The 22505-nt window shown below is 53.3% G+C and overlaps 9 protein-coding genes across 9 annotated transcripts; 3 read left to right on the plus strand and 6 right to left on the minus strand.

Annotated features, from left to right (window-relative positions):
• Positions 1–1262: 1262 nt before the first annotated feature.
• Positions 1263–2574, minus strand: ASPACDRAFT_58368 (uncharacterized protein; the record flags this gene model as incomplete). The annotated part of the gene is made up of 4 exons (XM_020203338.1): positions 1263–1333; positions 1412–2058; positions 2128–2246; positions 2335–2574. The coding sequence occupies 4 exons, from the start codon at positions 2572–2574 to the stop codon at positions 1263–1265; spliced, it is 1077 nt and encodes a 358-aa protein (XP_020058322.1).
• Positions 2575–4122: 1548 nt separating this feature from the next.
• ASPACDRAFT_58369 (uncharacterized protein) lies at positions 4123–5836 on the minus strand (the record flags this gene model as incomplete). The annotated part of the gene is made up of 8 exons (XM_020203339.1): positions 4123–4181; positions 4213–4271; positions 4369–4620; positions 4768–4893; positions 5034–5067; positions 5136–5415; positions 5471–5594; positions 5676–5836. 8 exons carry the CDS (start codon positions 5834–5836, stop codon positions 4123–4125), a joined length of 1095 nt encoding a protein of 364 aa, XP_020058323.1.
• A 554-nt stretch (positions 5837–6390) lies between these two features.
• On the plus strand, positions 6391–8143 carry ASPACDRAFT_50754 (cytochrome P450; the record flags this gene model as incomplete). The annotated part of the gene is made up of 5 exons (XM_020202391.1): positions 6391–6583; positions 6633–7483; positions 7546–7653; positions 7717–7883; positions 7963–8143. The coding sequence occupies 5 exons, from the start codon at positions 6391–6393 to the stop codon at positions 8141–8143; spliced, it is 1500 nt and encodes a 499-aa protein (XP_020058324.1).
• A 1050-nt stretch (positions 8144–9193) lies between these two features.
• On the plus strand, positions 9194–10943 carry ASPACDRAFT_1879465 (uncharacterized protein; the record flags this gene model as incomplete). Its single annotated transcript, XM_020198165.1, has 6 exons — positions 9194–9226; positions 9299–9516; positions 9567–9606; positions 9672–9996; positions 10069–10696; positions 10770–10943. 6 exons carry the CDS (start codon positions 9194–9196, stop codon positions 10909–10911), a joined length of 1386 nt encoding a protein of 461 aa, XP_020058325.1. The 3' UTR covers positions 10912–10943.
• A 233-nt stretch (positions 10944–11176) lies between these two features.
• ASPACDRAFT_50756 (uncharacterized protein) lies at positions 11177–12712 on the minus strand (the record flags this gene model as incomplete). The annotated part of the gene is made up of 5 exons (XM_020202392.1): positions 11177–11457; positions 11550–12019; positions 12096–12225; positions 12283–12409; positions 12482–12712. 5 exons carry the CDS (start codon positions 12710–12712, stop codon positions 11177–11179), a joined length of 1239 nt encoding a protein of 412 aa, XP_020058326.1.
• A 789-nt stretch (positions 12713–13501) lies between these two features.
• ASPACDRAFT_40804 (uncharacterized protein) lies at positions 13502–14935 on the plus strand (the record flags this gene model as incomplete). The annotated part of the gene is made up of 6 exons (XM_020200820.1): positions 13502–13663; positions 13734–14127; positions 14189–14306; positions 14366–14391; positions 14486–14516; positions 14578–14935. The coding sequence occupies 6 exons, from the start codon at positions 13502–13504 to the stop codon at positions 14933–14935; spliced, it is 1089 nt and encodes a 362-aa protein (XP_020058327.1).
• A 110-nt stretch (positions 14936–15045) lies between these two features.
• Positions 15046–16693, minus strand: ASPACDRAFT_24778 (arylsulfotransferase family protein; the record flags this gene model as incomplete). The annotated part of the gene is made up of 2 exons (XM_020199289.1): positions 15046–16097; positions 16159–16693. 2 exons carry the CDS (start codon positions 16691–16693, stop codon positions 15046–15048), a joined length of 1587 nt encoding a protein of 528 aa, XP_020058328.1.
• Positions 16694–17903: 1210 nt separating this feature from the next.
• On the minus strand, positions 17904–20153 carry ASPACDRAFT_76444 (uncharacterized protein). The gene is made up of 9 exons (XM_020204715.1): positions 20094–20153; positions 19840–19981; positions 19617–19777; positions 19420–19542; positions 18981–19337; positions 18871–18924; positions 18759–18806; positions 18379–18696; positions 17904–18301 (listed from the first exon to the last, which is right to left on the minus strand). Exons 1-9 carry the CDS (start codon positions 20104–20106, stop codon positions 18051–18053), a joined length of 1467 nt encoding a protein of 488 aa, XP_020058329.1. The 5' UTR covers positions 20107–20153; the 3' UTR covers positions 17904–18050.
• Positions 20154–21621: 1468 nt separating this feature from the next.
• On the minus strand, positions 21622–22383 carry ASPACDRAFT_1854008 (uncharacterized protein). The gene is made up of 3 exons (XM_020197351.1): positions 22311–22383; positions 22061–22239; positions 21622–22030 (listed from the first exon to the last, which is right to left on the minus strand). Exons 2-3 carry the CDS (start codon positions 22222–22224, stop codon positions 21847–21849), a joined length of 348 nt encoding a protein of 115 aa, XP_020058330.1. The 5' UTR covers positions 22225–22239; positions 22311–22383; the 3' UTR covers positions 21622–21846.
• Between the last annotated feature and the right edge of the window lie 122 nt (positions 22384–22505).

The following is a 22505-nucleotide window of genomic DNA, read 5'->3' on the forward strand; positions in this document are numbered from 1 at the left end:
GCCAATGAGGAAGTAGAGCTCAGCAGCTGGTTGTGACTGAGGCCGATGCGCATGCCTGTAAATTGAGCTTATCCTACTTGAACGATGAGAATATCTGATGTCAGATTGTGTAATGAACAGCTCTATATATTGAGACAACATCAATTTGGTGACTCCTGTTGTTTTTCTTATACAGTTCAGAGACATAGATAAACGAATACCACATCCACTGTATATCATTCTAAATTCATTTTCAAGAACCGGCAACGATTCATCAATTTTGGTGCTTCAGTTCATAAAATTTCAGGCTTGCAGAATGCGCCGGTATCACCTGCCAAATATCCAATCAGATTATCTTAGACTCCGCGGTAACAGAACATCATCTCAGGAAAGAGAGTCTAATTACGAACCAGATCCTTGCTCCTCCGGCTGAAGAGAAGCATTCACAAAGTCCCATCGATAGTTTCATGGGCTAGCCGAGAGTCCCACCTGGAATCAGAGCATTCAGTCTATGACATCTAGAGCCAACGCTATTTTTCGTCTCTCAGGCGACCGATACCATGATTACTTCATACCCTCATGTTGTGCAGTTGTTTAAAGACATCCATCTAAACGGCATGTCTGGCTCCGACAGGCACGAGCGAGCGTCCAATGTGAAGGATTTCTTATGGATCAATTCATGAAAAACAACTTAATATTCTTTCTAACAATGAATTTCTTAAGACTCGAATGTGTATTCAGAATTTTTTTGGATATAAAATTTCTTTAAAAAAAAGTGTAGGTATTGACCACTTGTTAATAAAGAAATGTGCGGATTTTTTCTTAGTAGATCAGCTTGACAACGTCAGACATTTCGTTGATTACAGAAAGTCTTGGACTCCACTATTTAGGAACAATGGATATATAGAAGGACTTGTCCCAGGGCCCTGAGAAGCTTCGGGATTATAGCTCGTAGCAGTTCGATGAAGATGAGGAATGGGCGGTATAGTGTCAAATCTTAGATTCTATGGTGGTTGATTGGTTAATGAACTAGGTAACATATTAATATGTGCAAGTAGCCTGGTCAAACGCCTTGGATCAAATCCCTCGGACCGCGGACGGACTGCATCAGAAACGCACCGATAATCCAATGGAGTTTTTGCGCATGATCAATACACTACTGAATTGTCCTTAACCTCGGATTGTCCCTCTTTCAAAACTAGATCAGTCATATAGCCTTAGACACCATCCTCCGATAAACATATAACAGCCACGTATCAATCCTAACTGTCCACCAACAGTATCTATATCCCAATAGCGCAGCCCGTTGCCCCCGAGGAGAAATCCCCAACCTGCGACTCATCCACATCCCTACCTATATGCACAATCTTGCCCACAGCACAAACCCCCTAGGCATGAATCCCACGCAACCGCCGAATATTTCTCAACAGACCAAGATACACCCATCCCTGCCTAACGAGCACCAACTTGTCCGAATCAACAGCGGTGAGGACCGTCCCCCCGTACAGAATCAACCGCCCGCGATCCAGGCTGGTAGGGGCGGTGGCCGCCCCCGTGAAGATGAGCCAGGTCAACGTTTCCGGCGCCCGTCGGATCCAGAACGCCGCGTCGATCTCGGTGATTCGTTGGGTGAGTTGGTTGAGCTCCGCTTGCAGCGTACTTTCCTCATATAACGGGGCATCCGCACGCAGAAGTCGCGAGAGGATTGATGTGGCAAGGCTGCAACACACGTTGAGCTTCTCCTCAGTGCTGGTGGGAGATGATGCGGAGGTGGGTTGTGCTGCCTTTCGGGGGCGGAGAGGATCAAGGGTCTTGAGAAGATGGCGCATCTGGTGGATATCTGCTGCGGTGACGTCCTCTAGTGTCGGGTGGTCTGCTATCGCCTGCAACTGGGAAATGGCCGCGTAGATGTCAAGGATGTTATCGACGGTTGTCGGAGTGAAGATTGAGCCAGTATTGCTTTGTTGTGTCATGCTGGCAATCACGGACCGCAGTATGGAATGCGGGCGGACATCGGGGAATGTTAGACAGTCCCAGGCGGGCGGGACGTCGAAGATACAGGAGAAGGAGAGCAATGCCCTAAGAGATCATTAGTTCCGGTGCATTACGAGAATTGTGGAAGGGCTTTTTTGAGCGCTTCAGCCTCACAGTTTGATAACCCCCAGCAGTGGTCCTAGCTCATCCCGCTTCTCCGTCGGAAGTGACAAGAGCATCATGGTTAGCCCTTTCTGATGCGCAACCGCCGAATCGATATCCAATGCGACCATCTACAGCCAGTCCCCCACCCCACGTGAGACAAGGGGGTCGAGTTAGTCAACACAACAGGGAAATGGCGGTTGCCGCGGCGAAACGTACATTATAGAAGATCAAAGGGACCACCGTCCCGATCGCGGCATAATTGAGCTCGACCGTGTCTTTATTTAGGGTCTGGTTCAGAAGCCGGATGGCGCAGGTTTGATGGTACAGCGTGACTCGGTTGTTCCTGGAGCCCCGCAGGATATCAATGGACGCGGAGGCGCTGAAGAGCGTGGCGTGGAACAAGGATGCGTTTGCCGTGGCATTGCGCATCCACTCGGAGCTCAGATGCACGGCCATGCTATCGGGCTTGGCTACATCGGCGGGAATGGCGACGGAGGTGCAGACTGGGACTCACCGGGTCGAATCTCGTAAGTCTCTCACTTCCTTTTGTAGTTCCAAGTTGGGAATAGGGGTACGCCTACTACAGACCCTTGAAGGTGGGACTTACAAAACTTCAACAGGGTCGGCATGTAGCCTTGAACTGGGATGGGTGCTTCTGTCGGGATGCTAGGGCCATGCTGAGGTTGCCCTAGGCCGCCGCGCACGTCTTCCCTTGCTCGGTGACTTCCTCTCACACGCGTGGAGTCAGTGGGATGGAGATTGTAAAAGCAGCCGAGGCCAAGTCTGTAGGTTCAGACCCCGATGTCAGTCTGTCATGTACAGTAATCGCCACGCTTCAAGCCCAGGCTCAGGCGCAGCCTCGCCATGTGTGGTATGCGGTCAGCCAGACTAGCTGGTAGCCCCCTGGCGACGGACTAAAGTACTCACCTCAGACAGCGGGAACACCCAGGGATGAGTCGATCGCATTTCCTCTTTTGAGCACTGCATCTCACACAAGCACAGGGCGCGGTCTCCCGCACCCGGGGTACCGCATCCGCACGGGCAGCCGCAGAAACTGGAGGCGACGTCAGGGGGTATGAGCACTTTCGGTCGAGTCTAGAACCCATCGACCAATGAGCCTACCGTCGAAGACAGATAGAATATATCACAGGAGATACGTACTTCTTGCAGCGCGAGCATGTAGGCGTCAATTTGTCACATCGCCTCTTGCCCGCTTTGCAGGCCAAACAGACCACGGGAGAGGACGGAACTTCTGCTTCGGTCGGGGCCATACTGCAAAGCTCTCATGAGCAGATACGGAATACTTTTGTGTCTTCTTCAGAGATGGAATATGCTGCAGTATACAAGAATTAGAATCCAGCTCGTAGCTGTCAGCCGGGTTGCGGGTTAATCCCTTGCGACTGATGTGATGGCTTATCTTTCGCAAATCACGAGGACTGTATCTTGCATTAAAAAGTGGGGCTCATGGATTTGGCTCGGCTTTAGGCTTGGAGGGACGGATCTGGCCCTTGCTTCCACTTCCAAGCTTCGTTTCTCACCTGGTAGGTGAGCGTGTATGCTTCTCGAGCTGATCCGGTAATCATCCCAAAGTCACCGAGATTGGGCTACCCTCTCCTTCACGGGATGCAAATGCTCACCGCTGCTTGTGTGATGCGGCTGTAGATGCGGGTGGAGGTGGGGTTATGGTACAGGCGGTGCGGATGCAGGTGCGGATTAGCGCAGGGAGAAGATCAGCAATCTGACATCGACTACTTTAGTAGTCTCGCTAGTGCAGCAATTGTCATCCAGCTGATCCCCTACATTTTGTTCGTGCTGGAGAAGGTGAGTATGACCGCAATTACGGGCACTCAATTTGGCCTATTTGTCGCCCTCTGGCCTGCCCGCATTCCTGCGGTTCGCTTCTACGTAAGATACGAACAACTTCCAGGGACTTCTATCTACAGTACATATAACATACCAAAAGATGAAAGCCTTTAATATAGATTGACAGATAACCTTCATGCTTTACCAATCGATAACGTAAAATAGATAGAGAACCAAGGCTTCCTGGATGCCTCTCCTTGCTATAACAGGATAAAGTACCAATGGAGAAACACATAATGGGTGCGGGGACGGTATCATAGGTGGAGCCGAATAACGCGATCTTGGGAATCCTTTTGAGAAAGATACCGGTCATTTGCGAATCTATGCTCAGAAACAACCGATTAGTATTGTGAGAGCTGGCAGGACCTCGAGTGGAACGGGACTTACGACCACTTAACGTTGCCCACCATCATATTCTTGCATCCCGTGAGGAGCATGCGAACGTCGGCCTTGGTAGCTGCGCTCAGCTGTCTGAACTCGTCACTATCCGACAGTGACGACTCGGCTTCCTGAAAGACTCTTTTCGATTGGATCAAATCTGCGCATGCCTCGTTCATAGCGTCTTGCGCACTCAGAGAAGGATCGCGCAGCATCTTCAGTGGGATGAGACTGTCGAGTTGACCCGCCATCTGACGCAGTCTGGTTAGTTACACACACATGTTTCACCTCATTGGCACCGTGGGAACGTACTGACCAGCTCTTTCCGCAGCGAGATAATATCATTAACACTAAATATCTGTTAGCTGCGGCCGAGTCAAAGCAGACCGCGGGATGCGTAGTACTGACATGATGCAGGAGATGGCCGTTTCGCGAAACATGCTTCGCATATGCGAATCCTCGTAGATCCAATTCGGGACCCGAACGTCGTATGCAAATCTGGTTTCGATGAGAAACCCCCTCTGCCAAAAACATCTGAAGAGGGGTATACTCACTCCATCGCCATGATACAAGGGTACGCTCCGATCGACAACTCTCTGTTCGCGAAATAGCAATCTAGGCCTGGTAACCGTTCTTCGCGGGTTTCTTGGACAGCGCACACCGAGTCCACGTACTCATAGAGGGAATCTGCGAACCGGCGAAGTGATTCTAAATTTCGTAGGTTAATAGTGAGTACCGTCTATCAACACCTCGGCAGATGTATGGGCCATACATACCAACTGTGGTCCCAGATCGCAGGACGGGGGATATTTCGTCAAAACACCCGCTATTATGGTCCGCCGCATCATAGCTCGAACCAGATTCGAGCATCTCCGGCTCTAATGTGCGTTTCAGAAACGCGAGGGTGCTTTCGCGGTAAGCTTGTGTACCTTTGGCATCGTTTGCAAGTCGACCGCAATCAATCTCTAAGTAAGGTATCAGTGCGTGGTTTAGAAGGGCTAGCAAGGCTGTGGCCGTTGTGTACCATCGTCCCAGAGAAAGAACTATTGTAGCCATCTGCGTTAGTGTCCAGGTATTCTAGGATGAAGGTCACGCTGGTCGACTTCCTTACCCAATACATGAACTTGGCCAGAGGAAGGAATCTTTCAACAGCACTGCCGGACCAGAAGTATCCGGCCAACATGGCCGAATTGCTTTTGATCAGTTGTTGGCGTTTCTTGCGATCCGGGCACCAGCTGGCGGGTATAGTTGTATCAGCACAATGCCCATAGGCAACAAAAGCTAGCGATGCAAGGAGGGAGGGTGAGTCTCCTCACCGGTTTAGGAAATATTCTTCTATGTTGGCTCGAACATCCAATTCATGAGAATGTCTGTCAGCATCCCAGTCCGCGTAGACTCGTGCTAGCAGCTCTGGGATGATCAATATCTGGCCCTGTAATCGGGACATAAGCGAAGGGTTCTCCTGGCTTCTCCTCATAGTAGGAATATTGGGTTGAGGGGGTAGAAAGGTTGAAGGTGGATTGAGACTGCGATGTCAGTGAGGGTGATTCTCTGCCCGGAGAGCATTGAGGGCGGCAATATATTTATAATTCAGCGTTTGTTTCCCACGAGAATGCTCAGAGTCGTAGTTTAGACTATTGAATGCGAAGCGATCTTCATTTAGGAGGGAGGGGTATGGTTGCTTAGCCATGAATGGTCAGAGATTACAAGCCCCTTGCGGTGGGTTCGCATCTCGGGTTCGGGAACTGATATTTACGACTTTGGTTCAAGTGCCAACCCCAAAGGCGTGGCTGCATCGAGGTGCAGATGCCTCTAGCATAGATCATGCATTAGCCGAAAGCGAAAAATAGCATTGACGTAAACCTGTGACTCAATGGTGGCATACAGCGCGATCCAGCAGTACATAATCAAACCAAGTTCCGTTCTGGTGGAAAAAAGGAAAACTTAGGTAGCATCCTGACCTGCGCATTCTCCAATCTCTTAACCCGCCAAGAAGTGACTTTCAAATCCCTTGACATTGATCATCTCAAGATGTGGACTGTTGCTCTCACCACAGTGTTCTTGTTCCTTGTAACAAAATATCTTTACCGTCTGTATTTCCATCCACTGAGGTCGCTCCCTGGACCAAAGTTGGCCGCCATGACACATTTCCATGAGTTTTACTACGACGTTATCCGAGGCGGCAAGTTCATCTGGGAAGTCAAGAAGATGCACGAGAAATATGGTCAGTGGCGTTTCCCCTTGAGGCAACTCAGGCTCACGGATTTCTCCAGGACCCATCGTGCGGATCAACCCACGAGAAGTCCACATCGTCGATTTTGCCTTCTATGACGAGATCTATGCGGGAGCAGGCAGGCGACGAGACAAGGACCCGCAGATGGTGGCATTCCTCGCCTCGCCCCATGCCGCGCTGGCGACGGTCGACCACGACCTCCACCGGTCTCGCCGCAATCAGCTCAACCCATTCTTCTCCAAGAAAAGTGTTAGTGCCTTGATGCCTGTGATCTACGGAAAAATCGATCTTCTCTGTGAGCATCTCATCATGGCCGCTAAGGAGGTGGCAGTGATCAACCTGAGCGACGCATTCGTGGCGCTCACGGGCGATATAATCACGCACTACCTGTACGGCCAGGACACCGGCTGTCTGGCATCCAAGCATTTCGAGAACAACGGCACCTGGCACGCAGTGGCCGAGATCACGGACACCTGCCATCTCTTCCAGTTCTGGCCACTGTTACCGAGGATCCTGAAAGCCTTGCCCGGCCGGTGGATTCGCTGGGTGAAGCCCAAGCTCGCGGCTGTCTATGATATGCAAGATCGCATTGCGCGGCAGTCTGAGGAATGCCTGCAATCGAACAGCAGGGAGAGACTGCGCACAATTTATGGATGTTTGACGGACCCCGCCGTGCCTGTGGCGGAGCGATCGCTGGCTCGGTTGCGCGATGAAAGCTTTATCTTGCTGATTGGAGGTACAGAAACCACCGCGGCCACTCTGACGTTTGCAATGTATCATTTGCTGCGTGACAAGGAGATGTTCTTTCGGCTGCGCGAGGAAGTGGAGACGATTGTGTCACGATCCGATGGCAGAGTCCCTTGGCCTCAGGTCGAGCGGTTGCCCTACTTGGTGGGTTTTCATTCCATAAGACTCGTGCTTTCTGTATAATAGCCTCACGAATTCTTGGACAGGCGGCCGTGGTGAATGAATCGCTTCGACTAGGTGCGGTTGCAATGCGTCCTTCGCGAGTGGCCCCACACGAGACCTTACATTACAATGGCTATGCGATACCTCCCGGTGTGAGTGCTGACGGATGGGTCCCCTCTGCGGCCACGTATTGTTACTCAAGGCAATTCCTATAGACCCTGATGAGCACGAGCAGCTACTTCCTGCACCGCAGTCCCGAGATATTCCCAAATCCCGAATCCTTCGATCCAGAACGGTGGATCACTGCGACTGAAAGAGGTGTGAATCTCTCAAAGTATCTGGTACCTTTCACAAGGGGCACGAGAGCTTGTGTTGGGATCAAGTAAGGTTTCCTGGCTGATCTCTTCTAAATGCAGTATGATGTATTGGGCGGATGCTGACGAGTATCTCTCTCTTTGTAGTTTATCCTATGCGGAGGTCTACACAACGCTAGCCACAATCGTGTTTCGCTTTGATCTGGAGCTCTGCGACACGCCTCCCGAGAGGATGGCCTTTACTCGCGAGATGATTGTGCAGAGGCCGGAGGAGGGGACGTGGACTCTCAAAGCTAGGGTTGTGGGAGCCCTAGAAGACAGGCCTTGAGCGGGCTTACGACTCAGCCGCCAAGTTCTATTCGTGCATTCGATCTATTCCTTCTGTTGAGGGTGATTTGTGATGCTGCGCAACCGCACTTGCAGCAATCTAGGTGGTTGACGCGATTTCTGGTGCGATTGTGCTAGCAGGAGATCCAGTTCAATCAATGTTGATGTTTCTCTGTGATTCGTTAATTGTAGTACTTACAAAAGGATCCTAGTACACAGATTGCATAATGCTCTTCTGGACAAGAAGGAAGCCCGCATCCGCAGGGTGGTGCGCAGCTGCAGCCGCACCCGCAGTTGCATGCGCCTCCACACCAAAAATCGGGACTACAAAATTTAGACGTTGCAGATTATCAGCACGCACACCTATAAAGGCACCGGTGTGGACACAGATTCTTGGCACAGGTGACTGGGTCACATCGAGTCTTGACCTATGATCCATCCATCAGCATCAGATCACTAGCCAAAAAGTACCTTTGGATACGCAGTCAGCCACGATGTTTTCACTAGCTCCGCTCCCATTGTCGACAACTATAGTGTCGAAAAAGGCCCATCGCCAAGGTAGACAAGGCAATAAGACGGGTGCCAAGACTATCAAGCATTGCGGACATTCGGCGCAGATCCCACCGAAGCACGGGAGATGGATTATGTTCTTTCCCCCGGACGCCATTGTGATCATCCATGTTCCTGTCTTTCATGTTCGGCTTGAGTCAATCAGCTATTCAGGCTCTGATTGTCATTTCCAGTTGGCATTGGAACAGCAGTCCCGAGGAAATAGCCGAGCTCGTCTCGCTCGGCTACGGGACCAAATCACCCGATTTCGGCGCGGCTAGTATAGCGTCGCCAAGACATCCAGCCCACGAGGCACGCAACTCTATCAGCTTTTGAATGGTGGGGTGAATCCCTGCCACTACTCGCCATTCACGCTAAAAGTGGCGTGCTTCAGGGTTGAACAAATATCTACGCGCTTGTCTGCAGAGATGGAGGATAATCTTTCTACGACAACTTGTATTTTTGAAATCCGAAATTTGCGCTTTCCTCCACAAGCCCTAACATGAGCGCCTTTATCGAGAAGGCGCCTCGTGCAGTGGAAGCCCCCATCCCCGAAGCATCTGACACCAAAGATGCACAGTTCCAGCAACCATCATCTGAAATTCAGGGGCGTCAGAAATGGTATCAATGGTTTGCGCCTACCGACACACCCGCCGAGCGACGCCTCATTCTCAAGCTGGACGGCCTTATCATTGTGTTTGTGTTCCTGGCCTACTGGGCTAAAGTGCTCGATTCCTCCGCCACGAGCACCGCCTATGTCAGCGGTATGAGGGAGGACTTGAAGATGTACGGCAATCAGCTGAATTACCTGAATACCGTGTACATGTACGTGCCTCGCCGACGGGTCGATTACCAAAGGTTCTAATAGCTTCAAGGGTCGGGTTTATCACAATGCAGATCCCCTTGACATTGGCTGTACGTTCCACCAGCGATCCTCTCCTCGGGATACAGAGAGTCTAACCATTGACATCCTCTGGCAGATGACGCGCTTCCCGGTGAACTACTTCCTACCAGTCGCCGACCTTCTGTGGGGCGTGTTCACTTTGGCACAATACAAAGCGACCAGTGTCACGCAGCTGTACGCCTTACGCTTCTTCGTCGGCGCCCTAGGCGGCTTCTTCTTCCCCGCTGTCCAATGGTACCTGGGCTGCTGGTATAAGCGCTCTGAACTGGCACGCCGCGGAGCCATCTTCTTCATCGCCAGTCAAGTGGGCAGCATGAGCTCGGGGTATATTCAAGCGGGCGCCTACGCCCGACTCAACGGGCGGTATGGCATCGAGGGCTGGCGCTGGCTGTATATCATCTGTAAGCCCCTCCCCCTCCCCTAATCCAGAATCCGCATAGTCTTGCTTGCCTCAATCCTAACCACTAGCCCAGGCTTCGCATGCACCATCCCCATCGCCTTCCTCGGCCTGTGCCTCCTCCCCAGTACGCCCGATAAATGCAAATCCCGCTTCTTAACCCCGGAAGAAATCAACCTAGCACAAGCCCGCATGGCCGCCGAACACCGCCAACCGCGCCAGCCCTTCACCCTCCCGCGCATCCTCACCATCCTCAAGGGCTGGCGCCTCTGGGTGCTAGTGGGCTTTGCGTTCTTCTTCTCCCAAGCGGACGGCGTCTCCTCGAACAGCGGCCTCTCGCTGTGGCTGAAAGCCGAGGGCTACTCGGTCGAGAGCATCAACACGATCACCACCGTCTCGCCGGCGGTGACGATCATCTCGTCGATTCTCTGCGGCGTGCTGTCGGACATCTACGACGTGAAGGTGGCGCTGATTGCCACGACGGCGGGGCTGAACATCTTCGCCTGTGTGGTGCTAGCGATCTGGCGCGTGCCGGTCGGCCTGAAATTCTTTGCGTTCTTTTTGTCCGGCACGGCGGATGGGATCGCGGCGATCATCTATGCGTGGGCGAATGAGATCTGCGCGCGGAGCGCGGAGGAGCGCGCGTTGGTGATCAGCGCGATGAATACGGTTGGGAATACGTTTGGGGCGTGGATTCCGTTGCTGTGAGTATCCCAGGTGTGCCTTCGGGGTGGCCCCGATTTGTATTATGGAAGTCCTGGCTAATTTGGGAAATAGGGTGTGGAAGACGGTGGATGCGCCGCGGTATCTAATCGGGTACAATTGGACGATTGCGTTGGATGTGTGCATGTTGTTGATGCTGGTGGTGTTGCAGCGGTTCTGGCGGCGGGAGCAGAGACGCGCTCAGACTGGGGTCTAGCATCTCCCCTGATTTTAAATGATAAAGTCGAGATTCTTTAAAGCCATGATGAATACATTCAATGACATAATTGACACACTCGCCTTTCATATACGATTGCACAGCTGGTCTTCTGGATCACAAGGACAGTATTTAGGTAGATGTACTGGATCACATCCGCCAGCCCTAATCTCCACTCGAGCACAATCTGCATCGACTCTCACCCAAACTCACCACATTCCCCTGCTGCCAATATGACCAAACCAGCTCACACTCAATCAAGCTCTCAACCCCGCGCTGCGCCGCCCAGATCTTCACCACCCGCAACCCGGCCCTCCAACAACCCCCGCCACTGGCTCTGCGTCCGCTCCCCAGACCCAATACTCATCATGATGAAATCCAAACTCGTCGTCTCCCAATACGCCCCCGTATCCGGGATAACATTCTCATTGATGAGCAACTTACTGTACCCAGGCGTCATGGCCGCCGTCAGATTCGCCAGAATCCTCCGGCAGAGATCATCCGGCCAGTCGTGCAGGATCGAATGCAGGTAGTACGCGCGGGCGCCTGTCCCGACCATTAGCACCAAGCATATCACCATCCCCCCACACTTCTCCCTCCTTACAACCTATCTCCAACAACAAAAGGAAGAATCTCACCGATGGCCGGCTGCGCCGTAAAAAAATCATACCCCATTACCTCGATCCCGTGCTCCCGCACCTCCCCCGGCACGGACGCCACCACCTCCGGCAAATCCTGCAGCACCAACCGACCCGGCACATCGGGCCACTTCCGTCGGAAGTCGAGGAGATCATGCCCGAAGCTCCCGGCGACGTCGACCAGCAACACGCCCTCGTCGCCGATGGCGGGGACGGCCCCCTCGATGAGCTGTTGCTGCACCGGGTAGAAGCCCGGATTCATCCAGCGTGGCCGGCCCTGCGCGTACACGCCCATGTGATTGTTGAAGCGGCGGGCGGTGTCGGGCTCGCGCTGGACGTGCTCGAAGAAGTTGAGGGTGGTGCGGTGGCCGAGTTGGAAGGCGGTTTCGGTGGGGCTGGTTGGGTTGGCGTAGTGGGTTTGGGCGAGGAAGGTGGGGAGGGCGAGGAAGCCTTGCGTGAACCGGGTGGTCCTGTTACGGGGTATGATCATTAGTAGGGGTAATGGGGGTGAGGGGGATTGGGGTTTTGTGGCTGGGCAGAGTGTACATGAGCGGAAAGGCGTCGCTGTATTTCTGCTCGGTCAGGGTTTTGGAGAAGCCTGTGGGTTGGTAGGAGTCTTTGCCGGTTTCGAGGAGGACGCCCATTGCGGCGAGGTGTTTGGTTAGGCGGCCTGTTGCTTCAGGTTAGGTAGGGGTGATTGTGCTGGGACATTGGGGGGATGTGCGCAACGCACCGAGAAGGACCGGGTCGACATTTATGGTTTTGGCGAGCTGGGCGACGGACGTGGCTTGGTCGGTCGTGCCGAGCGCTGTGAGGAGACCAGCATTGATTCCGGTCTCGATGGCGGCGTAGCTGGTTGTCTAGATCCCAGTATACAGTGCCAATGCTTTCGAGTGTTGTGCGCGGTGAATCACGGTTGGTATTGCACGTACCTCGGACCAGCAGTGTCTGAGTATCGCCTCGCGGGGGGTTTCGAGTGCATACACGAGGGATCTGGCGCTCTCAAGCAGGTCCACCCGTGTTTGGGGGCTTGCGTCGAGGTATATTTCTCCTTTGATATGGATCTGGCCCAGGAGCAAGGGGATGTGGGTAGGAAGATTGGGAGAGATGGCAAGCTGCGCCACATCGGTCTCCTTGTTGAGTGCGCCGTTCTTGTGTGGCATGGTGAGAGCTGGGATGTGTCCGGAGGTAGAACAAGGCTGGGTATGAGAAGCAATAGAAGCAATCGATGAGTGAACTAAGGCCAAAAACGCGCAGACAGGCACGGGCATATAAGCCCGGCTATGTCGGGGTAGGGCTCAGGTTGACACACACTTCCCCTGAACTTGCTCAACCACATTGATATGACAGGCGGGGAACCATGCAGCCGGCTCAATCAGAAGTCAGAAATGCTCCGCCTACAGGGATAATGTCACATGTCAGCTGGATAGTCCTCTTACGAGTAAGGATTAAATCCTTAGTTCACAACTGACTGGACGTAGTTTGGCTCTAAGAGTGTATCGGCTGAACCGGGTTGAAACTAGACTAGGATCTGAGATTAAATCCTCCCGTTCGACCCATCGGGCTCGGCTCAACGGCAGCAGCCTTTAATATCGAGGCAGCACACTAGCCCGAAGATCGGCCTCCGCTGGTCGCTGACAGCGCTGTATTTTGGATTAGCCGGACGAGGCGACCAGTCAGCGACATAGGAGCATCTCCAACGTATGGTTGCAAACTAGTGCACCGTATCCACCTAGTAAAGCAAACTGGTTCAGTCTATGGACTTGAATCTACCAGGGATCACACAGTTAGTACGTGGACCAGGAAAGCGTCCTTTCCCTCTCAACTCGATTCCCGTCGCCTTTTACACCCACACGCGTGCACATTTCTCATTTCACAACCAATACAGTCCGCAGATGAGCGCGCGGTGAACTCGAACTCAAGCTCAATGTGGCTGTTCCATTCCAAGAGCCATGACTCTCGAGTATGCTAGCCAAACCAAGGGACCCAAGATCCTCGGGGTGTTTTGGGCCTTTTTCTCCGTGAGTGCTGTCACGGTGTCCGCTCGCCTCTACATCCGATCTCGGATGCTGAAAAACATCGGCTTGGACGACTATATCATTGCACTCGCGACAGTGAGTCTTCTCCCGGTCGTATACTAGTTGTATCCTCTGCGGAGATTCTAAATTATGCTAATTGCAACAGTTCATCCTCGCGGGGTACACCACCCTCACCACCGCCGTCGTGGCTCTAGGTTACGGCAAGCACACGGCCGCCATCGTCGAGAAAGGAGGCATGGATCGACTAGAACAAGTGCTGCTGCTCAACTATATTAACTTCGCGCTGGGCATCATGTCATTTGCCACCCCCAAGCTGGCCATTGCTGCACTGTTAAACCAAATCTTGAACCCCGGGCGCTTCCACCAGGTCTTCCTGTGGGCGTTGGCAGGGACGGTGTTCGTGACATCGAGTATCTGCATCATTGTGCTGTTCACCATGTGCGACCCGCCGCAGGCTCTCTGGAAGACACAGCTGTTGAGCCAAGGTGCAACGTGCCGGGCGCAAGTTGTACTGGTGGACTATGCGATATTCACTGGAGGTATTCTCGTGGACCCGTCTTTGTGCTGCAAATGTGCGCCAAACTTACAATTTCGATATAGCTGTCTCCGCCTGTGTCGACCTCTATCTAGCGGTGTATCCCACGGTCGTTCTCTCGTCGCTGCCAATGACGTTCAGAAAGAAGATCGCTCTATGTGCGGCGCTGGGATTGGGCGCCATGTGAGTTGGAAACACCGCTCTCTTTGTAGAGGAGCTAATGTTGCTCATCACGCGTGCAGTGCGTGTGCAATGGCCATCGTCAAGTGTAACCAGCTCCCGGGGCTTTATGACACGACGGACTCGACGTGAAGGTACAGATTTTGAAACAGGGACTATTCCATCTCTAACACTGGACCTAGATGCAACTGCCGACCTCGTCATCTGGACCAGGTAAGGCTGACCTCACGCATCGGTTCATGTAGGGCAGGACTAACCATCTTTCCTAACTCAGCCTCGAATCGAACGTGATCATCCTGGCCTCGTGCATTCCGACACTGGGCCCACTCTACGAGATGGTCCGTGGCCGACGCTCGTGGAGCTCCTACCAGCGGTACTACAAGGGCCACGCGATCGAGCTCGCTACCTCGCGCAACCGCCCGTTCAGAAAGGCGATGAACTACATGCTCACGCACGATGAGCTGCTGACGACCAACATCGGGACTCTGAAGAATGGCAGTGAGGACAACATTCTACCAAGGGAGATACGGAACCAGGGTTATGTAATGGGTCAGATTCACCGGACGGACAAAGTGGTGGTCGAGTATGCGAAGGCAGGTCTAAAGACACAGAAGCTGAAGCCAGCAGTATAGTCCGATATCTGAAACCCCAAACCAGACAAGTTTCATCTCGTTCTCTCATCAATCGTAACACCACCTCTCAAGACTTTTCCTCAAATCACCAAATTTTCAGAACACCACCCTCAAACCAAGGCCACCCACTCCTGCACAGGCACCGCCCTCGTCCGTCCCAAAACACCACCCTCCTTCCCCACAGCCACAGCATAAACCCTGCCCGTGGACCCAACCACCCCGACACGATCCGTGATCAAAACCGTCTCGAACGAACTTCTCTCCACCTGGCCCAGGAACACCGGCCCGGAGGTCGTGGCATTCCTCCCCGTCCCCAGACTGAGCCCATAAAACCGCCACCCGACCGTCTCCGTATCCCCATTCCAGGACACATACACCCTCAACTCATCCCGCTTAGCACTGTCATCCAAATACGCCACGATGGCCGGCGCCTCCGCGGGGGTCCCCGTCCAATTCCCCAAAAACCCACGATAACTCATCGCTCCGTTCCCGGCGATCCACGCATGATACACCACGTCATCGTCGGCATCAAACTCCGTGACCGCGCCCGCCGACCCCCAGTTCACGAAGACGCGCCCATCGTCCAGAAACTGCGCGTCGCCCTGCGAGGCCGCGCTGATGCTGTACGGCGCGGGCGCCTCGCGCAGCACCGTCGCTGTCTTGGTTTGGAGATCGAGTTCCACGACGAGCGCGCGCGAGACGTTGTTGTACACTAGTCCGGTGCCGGCGTTGGAGTTGTCGAAGAAGGAGATGGTCTCTTTGGTTGCAGACTGGGCGTGCCAGCGGGCGTGGTGCTGGAAGCCGAAGGCGAAGCCCGTGGGCAGAGTGAAGGTGGAGGGGTTGGAATAGCTCAATCGCCAGAGGATGCGGCCGTCGGTGCCGTTGACTTTGAAGATGGTGGAGAGGTGCCGGGACGAGACGAGGTAGTTGCCCTCGCTGTCTTTGTCGACGCTGTTGATGTGGATGAAGTCCCAGCTTGTCGAGGCGGTGAGGGCGCTGTCGGCCGCCGCGGAGGCGAGGGAGATCAGGCTTTCTGTTTGGGTCGGGGTTAGTTTGGTGTTTGGTATGACGGAAGAGAGAGGCTGGGGATACGTACCAGCTGGATCGATGTGGTCGAGCGCGTTCCATTCGAAGATCAGGTCGCCGGTTGCGATGTCGAATTCTGCGCAGCGGTGTTACTCCAGTCTACTCGTCTCTCATGAGGCTGCACAGAAAGGACATACCCTGGAAATACCCATCCCCAATCCACTGCTGCGACGCGTTCCCCCCATACGCTGACAGATTCCAAGGTGTAGGGGTGTACACCTCCACCAACGCGGTCTTCCCATCAATGACATTGAACTCGTGGATGGAAGGCACGCGGTGGTTGGCCGCCTTGGCCGTGGCGACGTGCTGGTAGTTCTGATCCAAGAGCACCTGGTACCCCCAGCCTTCGCCATGGGTGTTATCAATGGTCCCCTGGAAGGCCTGCAGCACGGGCTGCTCGTTGTACGTGGTGCGGTGGAAGTTGCCCACGAAGCCCGCGTAGTAGCCGATGCCGGACCAGATCAGGTCGCCGTTCTTGCGATAGATGTAGGCGCCCGGCTGCGCGAGAGAGCCTCCGTACGGCGCAACGAACACGTACTCGGTGCCATTGGCGTCGGGAGCCTCGACGGTGACGTTCAGCTGGGGCGGGGAGAGGTCCGGACGCGAGCGGTATTGGCCATCGGCGAGGACGGTGGAGGCTGCTGCGGCCAGGAGGAGGAGGATGGAGGCCATGGTGGCCGGGGGGTATGTACAAGGTGCTTGGTGGGTGCTCTGGGAGTTTACAATGGACTGCCCGCCTCGTCGCGTGGTTTATATTTGTTTTCGTGGGTGAGTGTACCGCTGCTACAGTGAATGGAGACGTCCTTCGCGCCTGCCAGCTGTTGATGGAATGGCATCATCCAGCAACACTTTTTCCTCATTGCTCATGGTAAGCTACGCAGAGGCTAACACCTCGCTTCTGCACGATATACAACCGGATGCATCCTGATGCGGTTCTGATTTGTCGTGGTCGTGCATTGTACCATCGCTAGCCGCGATTACGCGATATCCTCCCGCAATGAGGGCTTCGGGACCAGGTCGCTTGGTCGTGCAGAACCTGTTGCGCTTCTAATCCAGCGTCGATGCTTGCAATCGATAAGATAAGATTTGACTCTTCAGCAACCCATCAGATGGGGTATGCCTGGGTGTCGGCTTGGGGTTGCCGCAACAGATCCTTGGATCTGCCCGAGTCAATAGGCACAGATTTGGTTGTTCCAGCTCTTACCCCAATCCATGACTTGATTCGAAGGTCTGACATGCAGGTCCCGGGCAAGGCTGCAGAAGGTTGGCACCATATGCATCAGGGGATTTAAGCGAGGTCAAAGGTTGTATGACATTTCTCGGCATTCCCGGACAAGCTGAATTCGCCATCGCGCTGCGGGATGGCGACTTGCAATGGGGTCATTAGTGATCCCCAACGGCTAAACTGTCTGGACCCTCGTACGGTGGACAAATTCGGTTGCATATATGCCGGCTGGAATCGTTACCAACCTATCCATGTTTAACTTATAGTACTGTCCCTATGGATTTCTCACGGTGAACTCTCGGATCTTACCTTGCTGGATATGCAGATTATCTGACACCAGCGCAAGCCAGCATGTACATTGCACCACAGAACATCCTACAATCTTTACTCTCCACCAGAAATCTACCTCATCTAGCATTTCATTGCATAACAGTTGAAAGCCCACAATCCGACACGCCCATGCTGATTCATGCATAATTCACGTGGTGAGTCAGCTGCATATGAGCTTCACGCATAAGCGCACAACTCCGCCCCATCCGCCGTGGACCCCATCCCGGACCTCGGTCCAATCTGACCCGCCCCCGGTGAACACACCCTCCCTCCCTACACATCGGCAACCTCCGCCTTTCTATCCCCAAAACAGCTAAAGCAGTCAAAGCCAGTCAAGTCTAATCTTTCATTCATGAATCATACACGCCGACATCGGCCGGCTCTCATTCCTCCCACCCCTCCTCATTATTATTGTGCAACACAGAAAACAGAAAATCCATCCAACAACAAAGGCCCATGACACTCGAGCGCAGATTAATAAGCATACCGATACGTGGGCGCCATATCGCCCATATACTCCTCCTCGGCCTCGGTGATGGCGTTGACATCGACCGTGCCGTCGGCAATCGCCCGGTCGCGTTTGCGGTTGTCGTGCCAGATGGCCAGGAAGTACAGGCAGGACATGGCGGCCGAGAAGGCGAGGAAGGAGACACCGATGATGTAGCCGTTGCGGTAGAAGGGAGCGTCCTTCGACAGGAAGGAGTAGGTGGAGATGATGCCGCCGACTATTTACCGATTCGTGAGGGTTAGTACTTTTGGGGGTAAGATTTGAGGGGAGGATATGGGGAGAAGGGATACGCACTATTGCCGAATCCAATCTGCCAGGCGGTTCCCACACTGCGGCGCCGATGACCGCCCAGGTTCATGGCGAACCAGCACACGAGCACGGGCATGGCGCTGTAGCAGCCGCTTGTCACCAGGAAGAGCGCCCCGTACTGGATGTGGTGCTGCGAGGTGCTGTGGATGTTGATGAGGATGCCGAACCCGGCCATGGCGACCAGCATGGGCAGCAGGGTGAAGAGGAAGCGGTGCTGGAAGCGATCGGACAGGTAGGCGATGCACATGGAGAAGCCGAACGCGGCGGCCCAGGGGGGGATGGAGTAGAACTGGGTCTTGATGGCTACACACGGTGGGTCAGCGCATGCGCATGCTGGTGTAGATGGTGGGAATAACATGACATACCTCCGTAGCCAAACGTTTTTATGATGGTCGGCGCGAAGTACGCGTATCCTGCGCGCAGCACATAAATTATTAGTCAATGTGTCCCCATCCACGAACACCAGGGTAGACATACCGTAAGCCGTGACCACCTGGCCGAAATACATCCATCCACCGATGAAGATCTTGTCTGCAGATCGTCCAGTCAGTTGCACCGCACAAACCATCCTTTCGGGAAGCACATACAATCCTTGAACACGGCCAGGATATCGCGCCAGCCCGTCTTCACATCGACTGCCGACTTGCCCGCGTCCTGCGCCAGCTTGTCGCGCAGGAACTCCCGTTCCTCCGAGGTGAGCCACTTGACGTCCTCGGGGAAGTCCGGCACGACGAAGAAGCAGCCCATGGCGACGACACAGGTGATGATCCCCTCGATGATGAACACCCACCGCCAGCCCGCCAGCCCGCGCACCCCGTCCATCTTGCCGAGGCCGCTCGCCAGCAGCCCGCCAAACGCGCCGGCCAGCGTCGTCGAGCTGAAGAAGAAGCTAAACCGCTTCTGCGCCTCGCTGCGCTTGTACCACATTCCCAGGAGATAGAAGCCTGTTTGACCCGGGCGATCAGTATGAAGGAAAAGAATACACCGCACCCCCATCGCGTACGCCCGCGCGAGAGAGAAACTCACACCCAGGGAACAATCCCGTCTCGAACATGCCCAGAAACCACCGCGTGGCCATCAATCCACCCCAATTCTGCACGAAACCCTGACATACCATCACGAGGCCGAAACCGAACATACACAGCGAGACTATGCGCCGGAAAGGCAATCGCGTCAGCACTCAGTTGCGCAAGTAGATTTCCGTGGTGTTTGAGTTAACGTACGCCATGCATGCGGCTTCAATTTCTTCATTAACACATTGGAAGGAATTTCGAAGATGATGTACGGGACGAAGAAGATCGTCAGGGCGGTGTTGTATTTCGTGCCCGTTGTGATGTGGAGGTCGCTTTCGAGGCCCAGGACCGCCGCGTTACTGATGTTGACACTGCGCGAGTCCTTGATGTCAGCGAGCAAGGAGCATGCGCGCGCACAAAGGGGGGGTCTGACCGATCCAAAAACGCCAGCAGATACATCACACACAGGCACGGCACCACATGCCAGTCGATCTTGGCCATGAGCTTGCGCTCGTTGACGGTGCCATATTGCGAGGGCTCCGGCGTCAGGTCGCCGTTGTCCACGGGTTGTTTTTCTGCAGTCATGGGAAAAGAGGAGAAAAGTGGTCAGTGGGTTGCGATCGCAGGAGACAGAAAGACGATCGCAAAATTGGCGATGGGGGCTGAGGGGGGAGAAAGGGAGCTCACCATCCACGACCATAGTCTAATGCGCGTACGCAGCAAGGGGTGAATGCAGGTTGCTACCGAGGTCTACGGGGGGGTATATCTAGGAAAAACGGAAAGAAAAAGCAAAAGGAAAAGAGAGAAAAAAAGCAAAGAGTCATGACAGCGACTCACGTACGGGCGCCAATGTATTTAAATGAGCGATCGACTCACAGGCGCACTGGGGCCAGCTGAAAGACGATGGTTCCCTTAATCCTTGCCCAAAAAATGTGTTGCTCTCCGACCCCGGCGGTGGAGACGAACCATGTGCAGGAGCCAACCATTCCGTGCAGATCCTGAGTAGATGATGCGCTATGGGCAAGCTACCATTGCCGATCGAGTTATCTTTCACCTCTCCCGCCTGTGGTCACAAAGTCACGACTCAGTCTCTGCAGCTGGACTATGATACCTGGGGATGTGGTCTAGTCTTACTAGCCTGGATGGCGCTCGGCTTTCCCCGCGGCGGACTCCGATGCCGCTCTCGCGGCCACTTATGTTATAGCTCTTGGGTGATTGGGTGGGGACGGCGAAAGACGAGTTCTTGCTGTCGCTCGGCGTGTCGGCGAAATCGGGCCTGTCATTTGTCATGTTTGGTCAAGATTGACTTGCTTTTTCTCTTTCATACCCAAATTCAAAGATGTTTCACTCCGTAGAGTTCAGCTAATCTTTCTAAGAATAATAGAAGTTGAGGCCCTATTGATCGATAAATGGTAAAAGATTTATTACCCAAGATGTTTTCTAAACTACTAATAGTATCTTCTAAATAAGAGAAACTCTTTATGTATACTCTCATCTAGAAAATAGATCTCGAAAGACTTTCTTTGGATGAAAGTACTAAACAAACAAGAAAAAAGCGACTGAGACAATATGATCTGAAGTTATTGTCTATGGTTTTTTTTCTTTTGATCTTATATGATGTTGAGCCTTTTCTTTGAAACCATGTGGGATAGAGTCAATCCAGTGGGGTAGTTTGTCAAGGGTGAGTTCTGCTACAGCAAGATCAACAACTCTGACCTCCACCGGTTGCCGATCAAGCTTCCACTACGGGTCCGACCCAGTTCAAGTCGGTATCATGACGATTGGTGGAGTACTCGGTCCTCCAGATTTTGTATTCCTCCTGCCAAAAAGAGGCGAGTTAATGATGGTGTATACTTTACTACTTACTTCCACCGATGGCGTTGCAGCTGCTGATACTCGGCAGCGTTCGGTGATTGGAGGGCAAACCTGTCATTCAGGAATAAGACCCATGCCAGCCCACTCAACCCTGAGTCAATGAGAGAAAGTGGATAAACCAGTCAGGTATACTAATAAGGTTAAAGCCTCATATGGCAGTGTACGGAGGATTCCTTCTGCGGAGGCATCGAAAAATGTGTGATTTTGTACTCATTACGCCTGCAGTGCTCAAATTATGTAACCTCTCCACTATGGTTGGAGCGGCCATCATACATGCTGTTTATTTCATTCATGATGCGTGAAAACTACTCGTAGTGTCGCTTCTGTATAGGTGCAAGATAGCAGAGACTCGAAGATCGAAACAGTAAATACTTGCGAGTAGTAAAAACAATAGCGATCAGGCTACTCTTGAGAAAGCGTGCTAGGTACCACATGCCCACAGTCTATCAAACTCAACAATCCTCCGAATGCACAAGATATACACTTGGTTCCGCACTCAAGCGCAGCTCACTGTGTAATATGGCTCCGTGTCCTAACTCACAGCATCCAACAGTAGTCCCCACTTTTATGCAGCGTCGTCACGCACTTTTCCGCCGTGGTTGACAGGCGCCTTGTACGCATAGCCCAGTAGCTTAGACCAATCTACATCCGCCCCATAGGTCAAAGTGTAGGAACTGGCGTCGGACTTGGCCTTCATGACCCCCACCAAGTACTCCCAGAGCTCGAGCCCGGCCTTCACGGGGAGATGGCTTTCGATGATGAATTGGTGAAGTCATCACCTCATCTGTTGTTTCAGCGTCTCCAGCAAGACATGGATCAATAGACCGACATGCGTGAACGCCACACAGGAGAGTGCTGGTCTTGACCAGTGTCCGTCGGTGTAGCGGTGGTATAGGGCGCAGAGGTCGATGACCAAAACGCAAGCAAACTGAAGCAGATCCATATCGACTTAGAGTTTCTTCAAAATTGCAGGGTTAGCGACACCGAGGAAATCTTTGATATCAGGATCATGGCCAGCTGCTTTCTTACATGCGTCCGGAAAATGGCTGAATTAATGGTAGCAAACAAGACGTAATGATGCGGAGCTAGAGAGAGGATGGAATCAGCCCGGAAAAAAACTACTGGGGCATAACATGTTCTTATTCCAAACCAACACGTCAATGATGAGAGAGCACCTGACACTAATATGGCTGCCTAACCACTCCAATTCGTATTCCAGCTCAG

This window comes from Aspergillus aculeatus (genome assembly GCF_001890905.1).
Source record: "Aspergillus aculeatus ATCC 16872 unplaced genomic scaffold ASPACscaffold_4, whole genome shotgun sequence".
Lineage (NCBI taxonomy): Eukaryota > Fungi > Ascomycota > Eurotiomycetes > Eurotiales > Aspergillaceae > Aspergillus > Aspergillus aculeatus.

Excerpts from the sequence above, each read along its gene's own strand:
- ASPACDRAFT_76444 (XM_020204715.1), bottom strand. Across the intron at positions 19,543-19,616 it reads ATTGAAGCCGCATGCATGGC|TCTCGCTGTGTATGTTCGGT; the intron begins GTACGTTAACTC and ends TCCGGCGCATAG. Across the intron at positions 18,925-18,980 it reads CCTGGCCGTGTTCAAGGATT|ACAAGATCTTCATCGGTGGA; the intron begins GTATGTGCTTCC and ends GACGATCTGCAG.
- ASPACDRAFT_1854008 (XM_020197351.1), bottom strand. The coding sequence starts at position 22,224 with ATGGATCTGCTTCAGTTTGCTTGCGTTTTGGTCATCGACCTCTGCGCC. Across the intron at positions 22,031-22,060 it reads ACGCTGAAACAACAGATGAG|CCATCTCCCCGTGAAGGCCG; the intron begins GTGATGACTTCA and ends CATCATCGAAAG.